The sequence below is a fragment of the Taudactylus pleione genome, unplaced genomic scaffold, assembly GCF_031769625.1.
Source record: "Taudactylus pleione unplaced genomic scaffold, aTauple2 ptg000032l, whole genome shotgun sequence".
Lineage (NCBI taxonomy): Eukaryota > Metazoa > Chordata > Amphibia > Anura > Myobatrachidae > Taudactylus > Taudactylus pleione.
This window is the reverse complement of record NW_028284434.1, coordinates 7,717,049-7,730,149: the sequence shown is the minus strand read 5'-3', so window position 1 is coordinate 7,730,149 and position 13,101 is coordinate 7,717,049. Positions and strand designations below refer to the sequence as shown.

The 13,101-nt window shown below is 43.5% G+C and overlaps 1 protein-coding gene across 1 annotated transcript in view; it reads left to right on the top strand.

The window, feature by feature from the left end:
- Window positions 1-13,101, top strand: part of VPS35L (VPS35 endosomal protein sorting factor like) — a 102,748-nt gene that overhangs the window by 12,802 nt on the left and 76,845 nt on the right. The window contains exons 2-6 of the mRNA XM_088451936.1: window positions 1,361-1,460; window positions 4,037-4,201; window positions 4,816-4,932; window positions 5,639-5,663; window positions 7,042-7,118. Of these exons, the coding sequence (XP_088308062.1) occupies window positions 1,361-1,460; window positions 4,037-4,201; window positions 4,816-4,932; window positions 5,639-5,663; window positions 7,042-7,118 (484 nt within the window). The remainder of the gene's footprint in view (window positions 1-1,360; window positions 1,461-4,036; window positions 4,202-4,815; window positions 4,933-5,638; window positions 5,664-7,041; window positions 7,119-13,101) is intronic.

The window sequence follows — 13,101 nt, the reverse complement described above, 5'->3', positions numbered from 1 at the left end:
TTTTGGGCTCGCACATGCCAGAGTACCCTTTCTCTATGTCCAGTGCCCTGCCCGGCGCCGGACCTAGAGTAAACACTAATTACTGTACATCCTACTAAAAAGAAATCCAAAGTTATCTTAAAAAAAAAAAACCAAGGTGATTGTCACAAACTTTAACATATACCCGATAAAGTTCCCTGCTGCCGAGTCTGTCATAAAGGGCACTACTACAGTATTCCATCAGCGACGGTGTGTTATGTTTTAGCAGCCAATAAGAGTCAGACAGACTCTTATTGGCTGCTGCAGCCTGGGTTGGCGCCGGGCTGGAGCTCACTCATGAGCTCCACCTTCCGGCTCCCACATTGGGTGAAGAGAGAGACTTCATGACGTCTCTCCCATTGTACTGAGCAGGCCAGGAGGAGCAGCAGACGCGGGGATTCGGGTAAGTATAATTTTGTGTTCGGTGTGTTTTGTGTGTAAGGGGTGCTTCTACAGGGGGCACTGCATAAAGGGCACTACTGTTGGGGGCACTGCATAAGGGGTGCTTCTACAGGGGGCACTGCATAAGGGGTGCTTCTACAGGGGGCGCTTCTACAGGGGGCTCTGCATAAAGGGTGCTACTACTGGGGGCACTGCATAAAGGGCGGTACTATTTGGGTGCATTGCATAAGTGGCACTACTACAGGGGGCACTACTACTGGGGACACTGCTTAAGGGGCTCTACTACTGGGGGCATTGCATAAGGGGCACTACTACAGGGGGCATTGCATAAAGAGCATTGCTACCTGGGGTACTGGGGCATTACTACTGGGGACATTGCATAAGGGGCACCTCTACTGGGGGCACTGCATTAATGGCACTGCTACAGGAGGCATTGCATAAGGGGCACTGCTACTGGGAGGATTTGATAAGGGACACTACTACAGTATGCATTGCATATGGAGCACTACTACTGGGGGCATTGCATAAGGGGCACTACTACTGGAACTGATTGTTCATGAGAACCAGCAATAATACTTTACCAAGTTTAGGCAGCTTAATGTAGCTCTAAAGTGTATTATGAAACTGTTCTGTATGGTCATTTTCTAGCTTTGTTAGGCAGCGATAATCCACAGTTTGTCAGTAAGGATTGAGGGAGATTTATCAAACCTACTAAAGAAGACAAATGTAGGTGATTCCTATATCAACCAATCAGATTGTAGATATCCTTTTATAGACTGTACTAGATAAATGGTAGGTAGCTTTGGGCAATATCTCCACTATTCTGCTTTAGGATATAGTTGCTGGAGAACATTCGTTTATTTGTGCTATTTATAATAAATTCTCACAATTTTGAATTTGGTATATGATAATTCTGTTTCCACTGTTTCTTCATTTCCAGGCACCCGCGGGAAAGGAACTATGCAGATGAGCTAGAGTCATGCAGACTGGAGCGTGTACCTGTGGAATATGGGGATTACCATCCCTTAAAAGCCATAACTGTAAGTTGATTATTGAGGGTTTTTTTCTTTATTAAAACATCATAACTTTTTTTTTTTTGTGGCACTTCAGGGGAAGTGGAGGGCTGCAAATAGCAATGGCTGCATCTTTCTCTGATTAATTTAGGTTACTTTTTTAAAATGTATTACAGGTTGAGTCTCCCATATCCACAATGCTTGGGACCAGGGGTATTTTGGATAACAGAATATTCTGTATTTTGGAATATTTGCATAAAATAATGAAATTTCTTGGGAATGGGACCCAAATATACACACAGAATGCATTTATGTGTTATATACACCTTATACACACAGCCTGAAGGTCATTTTATACTATATTTTTAATTTGTGCTTTAAACAAAGTTTGTGTACATTGAACCATCAGAAAGCAAAGGTTTCACTATCTCAATCATGCTAAAAATATTCCGTATTTCGGAATATTTGGATATGGTAGACTCAACCGGTATTGTATACATTAATATAAAAAAGTATGATACCCAAGTGGTCGATCACGGTCTACCAGTAGGATATGATCACAAGACCACTACCAGCTGCAGCTCAGTGCATAAAGTGAGTACCCCTGCACTGACTGACTATAGCTGGGGCTGAGTGTGATGGGGGCACGTCAGCGGCTCAGCCACAGTGAGGAATATAGCAACCGTGAAAGACATAAAAAAAGAAGACTTTTATTGGGGGAAGACAAAGGAGAGTGTTTTATCATAACTATACAGTTGGTACATAGATTTCCAGATTTAAGTATCAGTTTATATAAATATTAAAGATGCTAAATTATTAATATTTGTGTGGCTGCAATTTTTGCACAAGTATAAAAACAGGCGGAATAAGGGTTTGTTGTATATTCTTCTCCATACGAAAGTCCTATCTGTAGTAATTTCCTCTGATAGTGTGTTAGCAATGGTAAAATGGGGAATCCACAGTGAGGTGTAAGCATAGATTACGTACTATAGAACAACGTATTATTGCTCACCTATGACATTTTACTATGCAGTGTTCTTAGGCCGCATACCCAGCTTATATGTGTTTTATTTGCGTTAACATTTGCAAAATGCGTAGTGTACGGTCTGACACAAGGAACCATAGTTCTTACTGTCACTATAGCCATAGTTCTTACTGTCACCAGTAGTGCCTGCAATGGCGCTACCCAATAGTAATGTCATTGCATTGAATCCGGAAGCCTACAGTGATCTTTATAAACTTACTGAAAGCACAAATCAAATACCTTTCAATTTTAACTAGTGGTAAAAACCTTTAAAAAAAAACCGTTGGTGCCTTGGTTACTGCTACTACAATTCCTTTGTCTTGGCCACAAGATGGCGATATAAGAAGGTATATTTAGACCATTTTCGCTAATTTATTTATTTATTAACAGTTTCTTATATAGTGCTGCAGATTCCGTTGCGCTTTGCAATTTGAATTAACATTATACTGGGTTGTAAAAGACATACATACATACATACATACATACGGGTTCATAAAAGAAAAATCATATGCTGCATATTACCATTACCCCTAGATTTCATTGAGCTGACTTGGTTGAGGTTATTTTGCTTGATTCCCTTAGATTTACATAACGTGTGTAGGCTAAATATGATCCTATATATTTTCCAAACTGCAAAGTGCTCACAGCTGAATTAGTGTTCATTCTAGCACACTACATCGGTCACAACTCATGCAGTTCCTCTTTCCTGCCTGGGGTGTCGCTCTCTGCTCTGGTGCTTCTAGTACACTCAGCTTATGCAACAAACTGCTGAGCTTCAGACCACAGTGTACTAGAAGCACCAGAGCAGAGTGTGACACCCCAGGCAGGAAAAAGGAACTGGACGGGATGTGATAGGTGCTAGAATGAACACTATGAATGGTTATCTCATAACAATGCAATACTTAAGGTACATACACACTGTCAGATTTGTCAGATGAACGATTGAACGATTTGATCTATGAACGATTTTTGACTGCTTTAAAATGAATGGAATCGTCCAAATCTGACCTCAAACACATCAGATGTCAGATATCGTTATCTGACAAGCGGGAACGCGCATCATTCAGATATGTCAGATTTTCCTTCAGATATGAACGATTTTTAAACTAGTTATCGTTCAAATCTGAAGAAAAATCTGACCGTGTGTATGCACCATTACATAAAGAGGAATAAATTATAACACAGAAGTGTATCCATTACAAAAGACCCCATGGGAGGGGTGGGACAAATCTATTAAACAAAGGTTGATGAATGTATAGAGGAATGTTTTACACCTTTGGATCTCTTGTAGACATTATGTACGAAGGTAATCATTTTGTCATAGAATAAAAAGACCCATAAATGTGATAATGTAGATGTTAAATATTTAAATGTTAAGTAACCAAGAATTCCTTATTTATTTGGTGCTTACGGCGGTCTTCCCACCTTTTTGCCGGCAGGTGATCTTGTGTTGGAAATCCATGTGATCCCTTCTAAAGCCCAAAATAATTCAGCACTTGAATGTATACAGATGATGTATGAACCCCTTTTATAAAGTTGTTGTTGGGAAACCTGCTTCTACCTTTCTATCTTTATACAGGTTACAGAATCAAAGTCTAAGAAAGTGGGGAGGAAAGAAAGCACCTCTTCCAGTTCTTCCTCCTGCTCCTCTAATTCAGTGGCAGATCCGCTGAGCAGCGTCCTGGATGGAACAGATCCCTTGTCTATGTTTGCAGCGACAGCCGAACCAGTGGCAGCTAGTACGGTAATGAGGAATGGAGTTGGTAGTGAAATGGGTGTTAATTACTCAAAAAAAGAAATGAAATAAATTGCATGGTACAAAAAAAAAAAAAAAAAGCTTATTTCCGCACATATTCAGAGCTGTATACATCATGAGATACATCGGCAGCATGTGTGTCTAGTTCACAAGAAGACCTCATTAACGGCAGGTATTTACAGCTGCCCTGTATCAGATACAATAGATGTCCCTCCTTACAGGTGTATATGCTTATAATTGCTGACCTGCATGAGGCAAACCTGCATAAAACACTCCATAGTTGATCTTTACCTATCATGTTCCCATCTTCAGGTTGCAAGGTTTGATGACTGAGCATGGTCAGAGCAAAATGACTCAAAATACACTATGTAGACTGGCGTAGTACTCACTTTGCATCAGCCCCACTGTGTCTATTAATATTAAGCACTGGACTTCCTGACCACAAAGGCTTACACTTTGGGGATGAGAGCTATGAAGACAAAAGAGTTCAGTCAAGAAATCCAGGTTCTAAGAATGGGGTCAGCCCTGCCTAAGCCAAGACTAATGTTAGGTATGTACATGATATCGCATCACACCAGATCCATTTATTTTCCATTCTGCAGGATGTCAACAGAAAGAAGCGTGAGAAAGAAGAATACATAGGAAGTGACTTTGAACCATGGTCTAGCAAACGTGGGGAGATCCTGGCTAGATACACCACAACAGAAAAGCTGTCCATAGTAAGTCCATCATTCTGTAAATTATAGCATAATAATGATCTGACTATACAGAGATGTCCTTTATGTTAATAAGTGGTCTCTATTTGTTGCCTGCTCTTGGCAACGGCCAAAAAATGTTCCCTCCCTTCTTTGCCACCCACGTTTACCCATACATTGTGTCTCGTTTCTGTTTATTAGTGGCCATCAATAAAGTTTTTCAAATAAAAAAATAGAAATAAAAGCAAACAATGAATGATTCTTCAACAACCCAGATACTACTTTTAGGGATTAATTCAGCTGACGCAATGCACGTATTTGCCCATTACAGTAACCACTACATCGCCGTTATCCAGTGCACCTCTATGGCTGAGAGACAAAATCGGCAATGTAGGGGTCCCGCATTGTTCAATCTAGGAACGTGATGTACGGCACATCATATCTAATCGAATTGACCCCATAGTGTTAGGAAAGCTCATGGTACATTTTCTGTATAATTTGTATATTTCAATATACTAGAGACTATTTATTGCTTCTAATTTTTTTCATTTTCTTTGTGTTTATTCTATTTTGGCCTGAAATATGTGCAATTATAGTCATTATCAATTACATAAGTTATCTTCTTGCACATAGAAAACTGACACTGTGGGTTAGTGAGCACACTTTACGCTTGAGTTTATTTGAGATAATGATCTCTGTGTCGGTACTAAAACCTTTGATTCTCTTGCAGAATCTCTTCATGGGATCAGACAGAGGTAAGTGCTGGTTCCTCATTTGGTAAAACTGCTAGTACCAATGCAGTAATATAAATCATGTTCATTGCTTAATGCTGCATACGTTCTTAAAGCTAAAAGGTGCGCTCTAATCAAGTCAATATAATTGTGTACTTTAACATAACCATTAGAAGCTAATAGTTTATAACGATTTTGTGTGTAAAACATCTGTACAAAAATTTAAGCTGCAATGTAATACTGTTGTTGTTGTCCCCCTGTTTCTGTTGTCTGTCTCTTTCCACTGATTTGTTAGCAAAATATATTTATGGATACACTGTAGATATTTACCATCACTAAATACCTTGTAGTGTTATGTATAGCATATTATCCTGATAGGAGTGGATGGAGCAAGTGACCGTATAAAGTGAGACCTAGCTGCTCCTGTAGAAACACAGGTCATTTCAGCATAGTAGGATCCAAATCAGTAAAGAACAGAAAATAACAAACAGCAATTTCATGTTTTGGTTGTAATATTCATAAGAGATGGCTCTAAATGTAAGAGCATAAAACATGTGTAATGATGGTGATCTTTTAGAGATCTCTCCATCGTCCTGGTTCCTGTCATGTGTTTTCTTTCCGCTCCACTGTATTTGCTATTTATAGCTAATCCTAATTATCTATGACAGACTGTAGAAAGTGTTGTCAATCAGACTGTATGTATCATCCAATAACCCACATGCGGTCATATAACACTACAGAGATGGGAGCTATCAGACTACATTCCCCTTACTTATTGGACATCATATGGGATGCTGGCAGTCGGGATCCCGGCTGTCAGTATCCCAACAGGGTTAGCATACTGACACTTGTTCGGTATGTTACCCCTCTCCCTACTCTAACCTTAAGCCTCCCTTTTTGGTGCCTGAACCTACCCCTTCCTCCACACCAGCGTCGGTATTGTGATAGGCGGTTGGGATTTCGTCGCCGGTAATACCGGCATCGTGGCCACCGGAATACTGACTCTATCCCCTGAGGGAGAGACCGGTGTAAATGGAGACCCATTTGTGTAGGAGCAGATTGCATGTATTATGGTGACAGTGCTATACCCTGTATGCAGGTAAATCACATCTGTACTGGATATATCCCCTGAGGGAGAGATCAGTGTAAATGGAGACCCATATGTGTAGGAGCAGATTGCATGTACTATGGTAACAGTACTATACCCTGTATGCAGGTAAATCACATCTGTACTGGATGTATCCCCTGAGGGAGAGATCAGTGTAAATGGAGACCCATATGTGTAGGAGCAGATTGCATGTATTAGGGTAACCGTACTATACCCTGTATGCAGGTAGATCACATCTATACTGGATGTGGTCTTTTATTTCATGTTGTGCTGTGACCTCTGCATTAACTCCAGGAAAACCTACAACTCCCGGGTCAGCGGTGTCAGAGAAAGTTAGAACTCGGCTTGAGGAACTTGATGGTCTGGAGGAAGTAAGAATCCACGTTTTTAATTATTCCTAATGTAAAATATAATTGTATAAAATCAGTTACATTAATTCCACTGCATGTACGACAGACAGATATGTCCTCATACACCCAGTCTCAATACGCCATGTGTCGTGAGACACTGCGCTGAACAGTGTAGCGCCTTTTTCAGTCACACTGTATGTGACAAAACCGCTTCGCATGACTGCATTGATTAATTTGATATGTAACACTTATATATGTTTATGTGTGACTTAGAGCCTCATTCAGCAGAGTACGCAATAGAGATCGCAAATGAGATTTTGTACGAAATGCAGCAACCAAAATATGCTGATACTTGCCAAAGCATAGTCGGCATAGGGGCGCCCACTGCCGCTTTCTCATATCCGTCTAACCTCACTTTTCTGCGTATACATCCGTACCATCGACGCACATTTGCCCGTCACACAGCATGTCCGACCAGCCACAGAAATTGCAAGGCTCGTCACACTCAGTAAGTACTCAAGTTGCGTAGACAATCGCAGTTGCTAATTTGTGCACACCCATGAAACGGCATTGATACGGACTAGGGGTGAGCGGGTTCGGATTTCTGAAATCCGAACCCCCCCGAGCCCCCCCGATCCGAGTCCGATCCGAGTCAGGCTCGACTTTTCCCGCCTGACTCGGATTCTGAAATCGAGGCAAAACGTCATCTTCCCGCCTTCCGAGTCTCGCGGGTTTTGGATCCTATATAAGGTACCCACGTCGGCGCCATTTTCTCACTCGGCTGTGGACAGTGAAGAGGGAGGGTGGGAGTTAGGGCTGTGTAGTGTAGTGTAGTGCTGCTGTTGTCCACTACTTCAAAGTCCATAGGGGCTGGCTGTGTTGTGCTGTGCTGCTGTTGTTAATAGGGGCTGTGTCCACTACTTCAAAGTCCATAGGGGCTGGCTGGACTGTGTTGTGCAGTCAGTTCTCCATAGGGGCTGTGTCCACTCCAAAGTCGTGTGCAGTGGCCCAGTCCTAAAGAGGTGCTGTAGTGTTGTCCAGGGGGTGCTCTGTCCATCAGGGGTGCTCCCCCCAAGTGCTAAAAAAATAATATATTTTCTGTGTTTGTGAATTGTGTGCGCAGTAGCCGCACGTGCATCAACAAAGTAGTGCCAAGCGTGCGCCTGTGTCATAAGTAAAGGGCCGGCTGGCTTGACCGTTAAAGGGTGCTGTAACCCCCGAAAGTACACTCCAGTCCAAACCAAAAAAAAATTATTTTCTGTGTTTGTGAATTGTGTGCGCAGTAGCCGCACGTGCATCAACAAAGTAGTGCCAAGCGTGCGCCTGTGTCATAAGTAAAGGGCCGGCTGGCTTGACCGTTAAGGGTGCTGTAAGCCCCGAAAGTACACTCCAGTCCAAACCAAAAAAAAAAATATTTTCTGTGTTTGTGAATTGTGTGCGCAGTAGCCGCACGTGCATCAACAAAGTAGTGCCAAGCGTGCGCCTGTGTCATAAGTAAAGGGCCGGCTGGCTTGACCGTTAAGGGTGCTGTAACCCCCGAAAGTACACTCCAGTCCAAACCAAAAAAAAAATTATTTTCTGTGTTTGTGAATTGTGTGCGCAGTAGCCGCACGTGTATCAACAAAGTAGTGCCAAGCGTGCGCCTGTGTCATAAGTAAAGGGCCGGCTGGCTTGACCGTTAAAGGGTGCTGTAACCCCCAAAGTACACTCCAGTCCAAACCAAAAAAAAAATTATTTTCTGTGTTTGTGAATTGTGTGCGCAGTAGCCGCACGTGCATCAACAAAGTAGTGCCAAGCGTGCGCCTGTGTCATAAGTAAAGGGCCGGCTGGCTTGACCGTTAAGGGTGCTGTAACCCCCGAAAGTACACTCCAGTCCAAACCCAAAAAAAAATTATTTTCTGTGTTTGTGAATTGTGTGCGCAGTAGCCGCACGTGCATCAACAAAGTAGTGCCAAGCGTGCGCCTGTGTCATAAGTAAAGGGCCGGCTGGCTTGACCGTTAAAGGGTGCTGTAACCCCCAAAGTACACTCCAGTCCAAACCAAAAAAAAAATTATTTTCTGTGTTTGTGAATTGTGTGCGCAGTAGCCGCATGTGCATCAACAAAGTAGTGCCAAGCGTGCGCCTGTGTCATAAGTAAAGGGCCAGCTGGCTTGACCGTTAAAGGGTGCTGTAACCCCCAAAGTACACTCCAAACCAAAAAAATATATATTTTCTGTGTTTGTGACTTGTGTGCACTGTGGCTGCACGTGCATCAACAAAGGAGCAGCGCCAAGCGTGCGCCTGTGTCCCATAAGTAAAGAGCCGGCTGGCTCATTTCTTAAAGGGTGGTGTAACCCACAAAGTGCACTACTCTCCAGCAAAAATAAAAAAATATTTTCTGTGTTTGTGTGCGCTTTAGCCGCACGTATATATATCAATATAACATAAATGGAGGACCAAACTTTCTCTGATAAAAATAAAATAGGGAAAGATCAAGAACCACTTCCTACTAGTGCTGTTGCTGCTGCTGGGAGTTGTTCATCATCCCAGAGAGGAAGTAGGAACATCACTACTTTTACTAAACAATTGACCCTCCAACAGTCCCTAGCGATGAGGATGAAGTACGACAGCAGTCATCCTGAAGCAAAACGTATAACTGAGGCCTTGACTGCTATGTTGGTGTTAGACGTGCGTCCGGTATCCGACATTAGTGCAGTGGGATTTAGACAATTGATGGAGGTAGTGTGTCCTCGGTTCCAAATCCCGTCTAGATCCCACCTGCATCCTCAAAGCAGCAGCGACAAGCGTGCGTCTGTCTGTTAAAGGGTGGTGACACCCTCAAAGTGTTCTACACAAACAATTAAAATATTGTTCTTTTTTTTCGGTCTTTGTGAAATGTGTGGGCTGTAGCCGCACCTGCATCCTTAAAGCAGCAGCGACAAGCGTGCGTCTGTCTGTTAAAGGGTGGTGACACCCTCAAAGTGTTCTACACAAACAATTAAAATATTGTTCTTTTTTTTCGGTCTTTGTGAAATGTGTGGGCTGTAGCCGCACTTGCATCCTCAAAGCAGCAGCGACAAGCGTGCGTCTGTCTGTTAGAGGGTGGTGTAACCCTCAAAGTGTGCTCCACAAACAATAAAAATATTCTTTTTTTTTTTCTGTCTTTGTGAATTGTGTGGGCTGTAGCCGCACTTGAATCCTCAAAGCAGCAGCGACAAGCGTGCGTCTGTCTGTTAAAGGATTACATCGGTGACAGCATCCAAGTAGGCATGTCAGACAGTCCGTACCTGTACTGGCAGGAAAAAGAAGCAATTTGGAGGTCCCTGTACAAACTGGCTCTATTTTACCTGAGTTGCCTCCCCTCCAGTGTGTACTCCGAAAGAGTGTTTAGTGCAGCCGGGAACCTTGTTAGCGAAAGGCGTAGGAGGTTGCTTCCACAAAATGTGGAGAAGATGATGTTCATAAAATGAATGATCAACTCTTCCAGGGAGACCAGCCTCCAGAACGTACAGAGGGACCTGTGGTTCCAGCAGGGATGAATTAATACTCTGTGAGGATGAGGATGTACATAACACTGAAGAGGGTGAGGAATCTGTGGATGAGGAGGATGAGGACGACTTCTTGCCTCCGTAGAGCCAGTTTGTGCAGGGACAGATTAATTGCCAGCTTGTTTTGTGGGGGCCCAAACGAACCAATCATTTCAGCCACAGTTGTGTGGCAGACCCTGGCGCTGAAATGATTGGTTTGTTAAAGTGTGCATGTCCTGTTTATACAACATAAGGGTGGGTGGGAGGGCCCAAGGACAATTCCATCTTGCACCTCTTTTTTTTCTTTGCATTATGTACAGTTTGGGGCCTAGTTTTTCAATGCCATCCTGTCTGCCACTGCAGTTTCACGCCTAGATGGGTCACGTGTTTGTGCCGCCCACTCGTGTCGCTTAGCATAGTCATCCAGCTACCTCGGTGCAACCTTTTGGACATAAAAACACTATTGTGAGGTGTGAGGTATTCAGAATAGACTGGAAATGAGTGGAAATTAAGGTTATTGAGGTTAATAATAGCATAGGAGCAGAAAAACCTACAAATTCTGTGATTTTAGCTGTTTTTATGCTTTTTTTCAAAAAAATACAGATCCAAAACACAAAACCCAGAACCCAAAACACGGAAGGGTGGTTTTGGCAAAACCAATCCAGATCCAAAACACGAAGAAAGATCCAGATCCAAAACACAAAACACGAAAAGTGGCCGGTGCACACCCCTAATACGGACAGACGCCTGCGTTTTTCTGAGCCCTCCCCGTCACCACCCCCAATGCTGGCAGTCTGTCACTCACTTTGCGATGGATTCCTTTGTGCATCCGTAATCGCAATGCAATAACTACACTCGCGCAGTGCAGTTTGTCGCATGCACAATGGCAAACAATCGCTGGACTGCATCAGTAATCGCTATTGCGTACGCTGCTGAACTTGGCGTGAATAAAAAGGCGCTCCCGCTGTTAGCAGCACTTCGTATACAGATTCAGACTTAGGGGTAAATTTACTAAGAATCCAGTTTGGTTGTGTTTAAACTCACTTTGCTTCACCAAAACTCGGGAGAGTTTTCCCTTTTAAAACTCGCAAATTTACTAAGAAGTGAGTTTAGCTCAAAGTGAGTTTTCCGAAGGTGAAGCAGATTGAGTTTTTTCCCCCAAATTGCGAGTTTAGATGAGATTACTCACTGGAGATTGCAGTGTTTTCTCTCTGCAAAACTCACCCGAGCAAGCAGCCTGCACATACCAGTGAGATATGTGACGGATGCTTGTTTATTGAACCTGTAAAAAAAAGTGTTAAATGTTAGAAAAAAAATTACATAGTATCCCCTCCAAAAAGCATAACCAGCCCCGGACTTGCCAGCCAGTCCTGGTTCCGAAAATTACGGGGCGCAAAATGAGTAGGGTTCAATCGTAATTTAGGAACCAGCACCTGGCTGCAGGGCCAGTCCTGGTTTTAATTATAGGGGGGAAAAAATTGTGTAGGGCCCCCCCTATAGTTAAAACCAGCACTGGACCAAGCCGACCGGGGTGTAATGCCACAGCCCAGATACCCTTTGAACGGCGCTCCGTGGCAAAAGCATTACAACCCCAAGCCGGGGAACTCAGGGGAGGGGGGGGCCCAAAAAGCCCCCCCCCCCCCCGCCCCCGAAACCCCAGCCATGGTCTGAAGCCCGGGGCAATTCCACACACCCCACAATAGTAGAAAACTATTGTATTTTACAGTGGGACTACAGGTGCCAGCATGCCTGCCCTTTGGCACTTGTGGAACTACAAGTGCCAGCAGACGGCTGGCACTCGTACCCCTACTGTAAAATATATAGTTAAAAAAGCACAGTACACACACACCGTGACAAGTAAGTATATTGCATACACCTACCCACTCACACATACTTACCTGCTGCCAGGTGATCACGTCCCCTTCTCCAAGTAGAATCCCGTTTTGAGTATACCTGCAAGAAAGATCCTATACTCACCTCCTCCATCGCCCTGGTCTCGATAGCATCCAGGGGGGTCTTTGCAAAAAAAGAAAAACGGACACCCGAACCATTTACTAAGGTTAGTTTTGTATGTGTGTGACCATATACAGCGCTAACCAGCTCCCACACTGATCAGTGAGTCAGGAGCCAGCAGCCAGAGCGAATGCTGATTGGCTCTGGCTCCTGACTCACTGACCAACCCACGTGGGAACTGTCAGAAGCCGGAGCTGCTCTACAGTTAGCGGCCCAGGTGCTGGTTCCTAAATTACGGTGGAACCCTACTCCATTTTGTTCCCTGTAATTTTCGGAACCAGGACGGCTGACAAGTCCGGGGCTGGTTATGCATTTGGGGGGAGAGGGGGGGGGGGTGGAGGGGGAGGGGGAGAGAGACCCTACGTCATTTTTTATAAAATAAAAAGAAGATTATATTAGGTATATTAGGTATTCAGGCAGAAACATACACAAATCACACTGATCTCGCAGCTCAGTCTATTTGAAGCTTCAATTTAACAGTGAG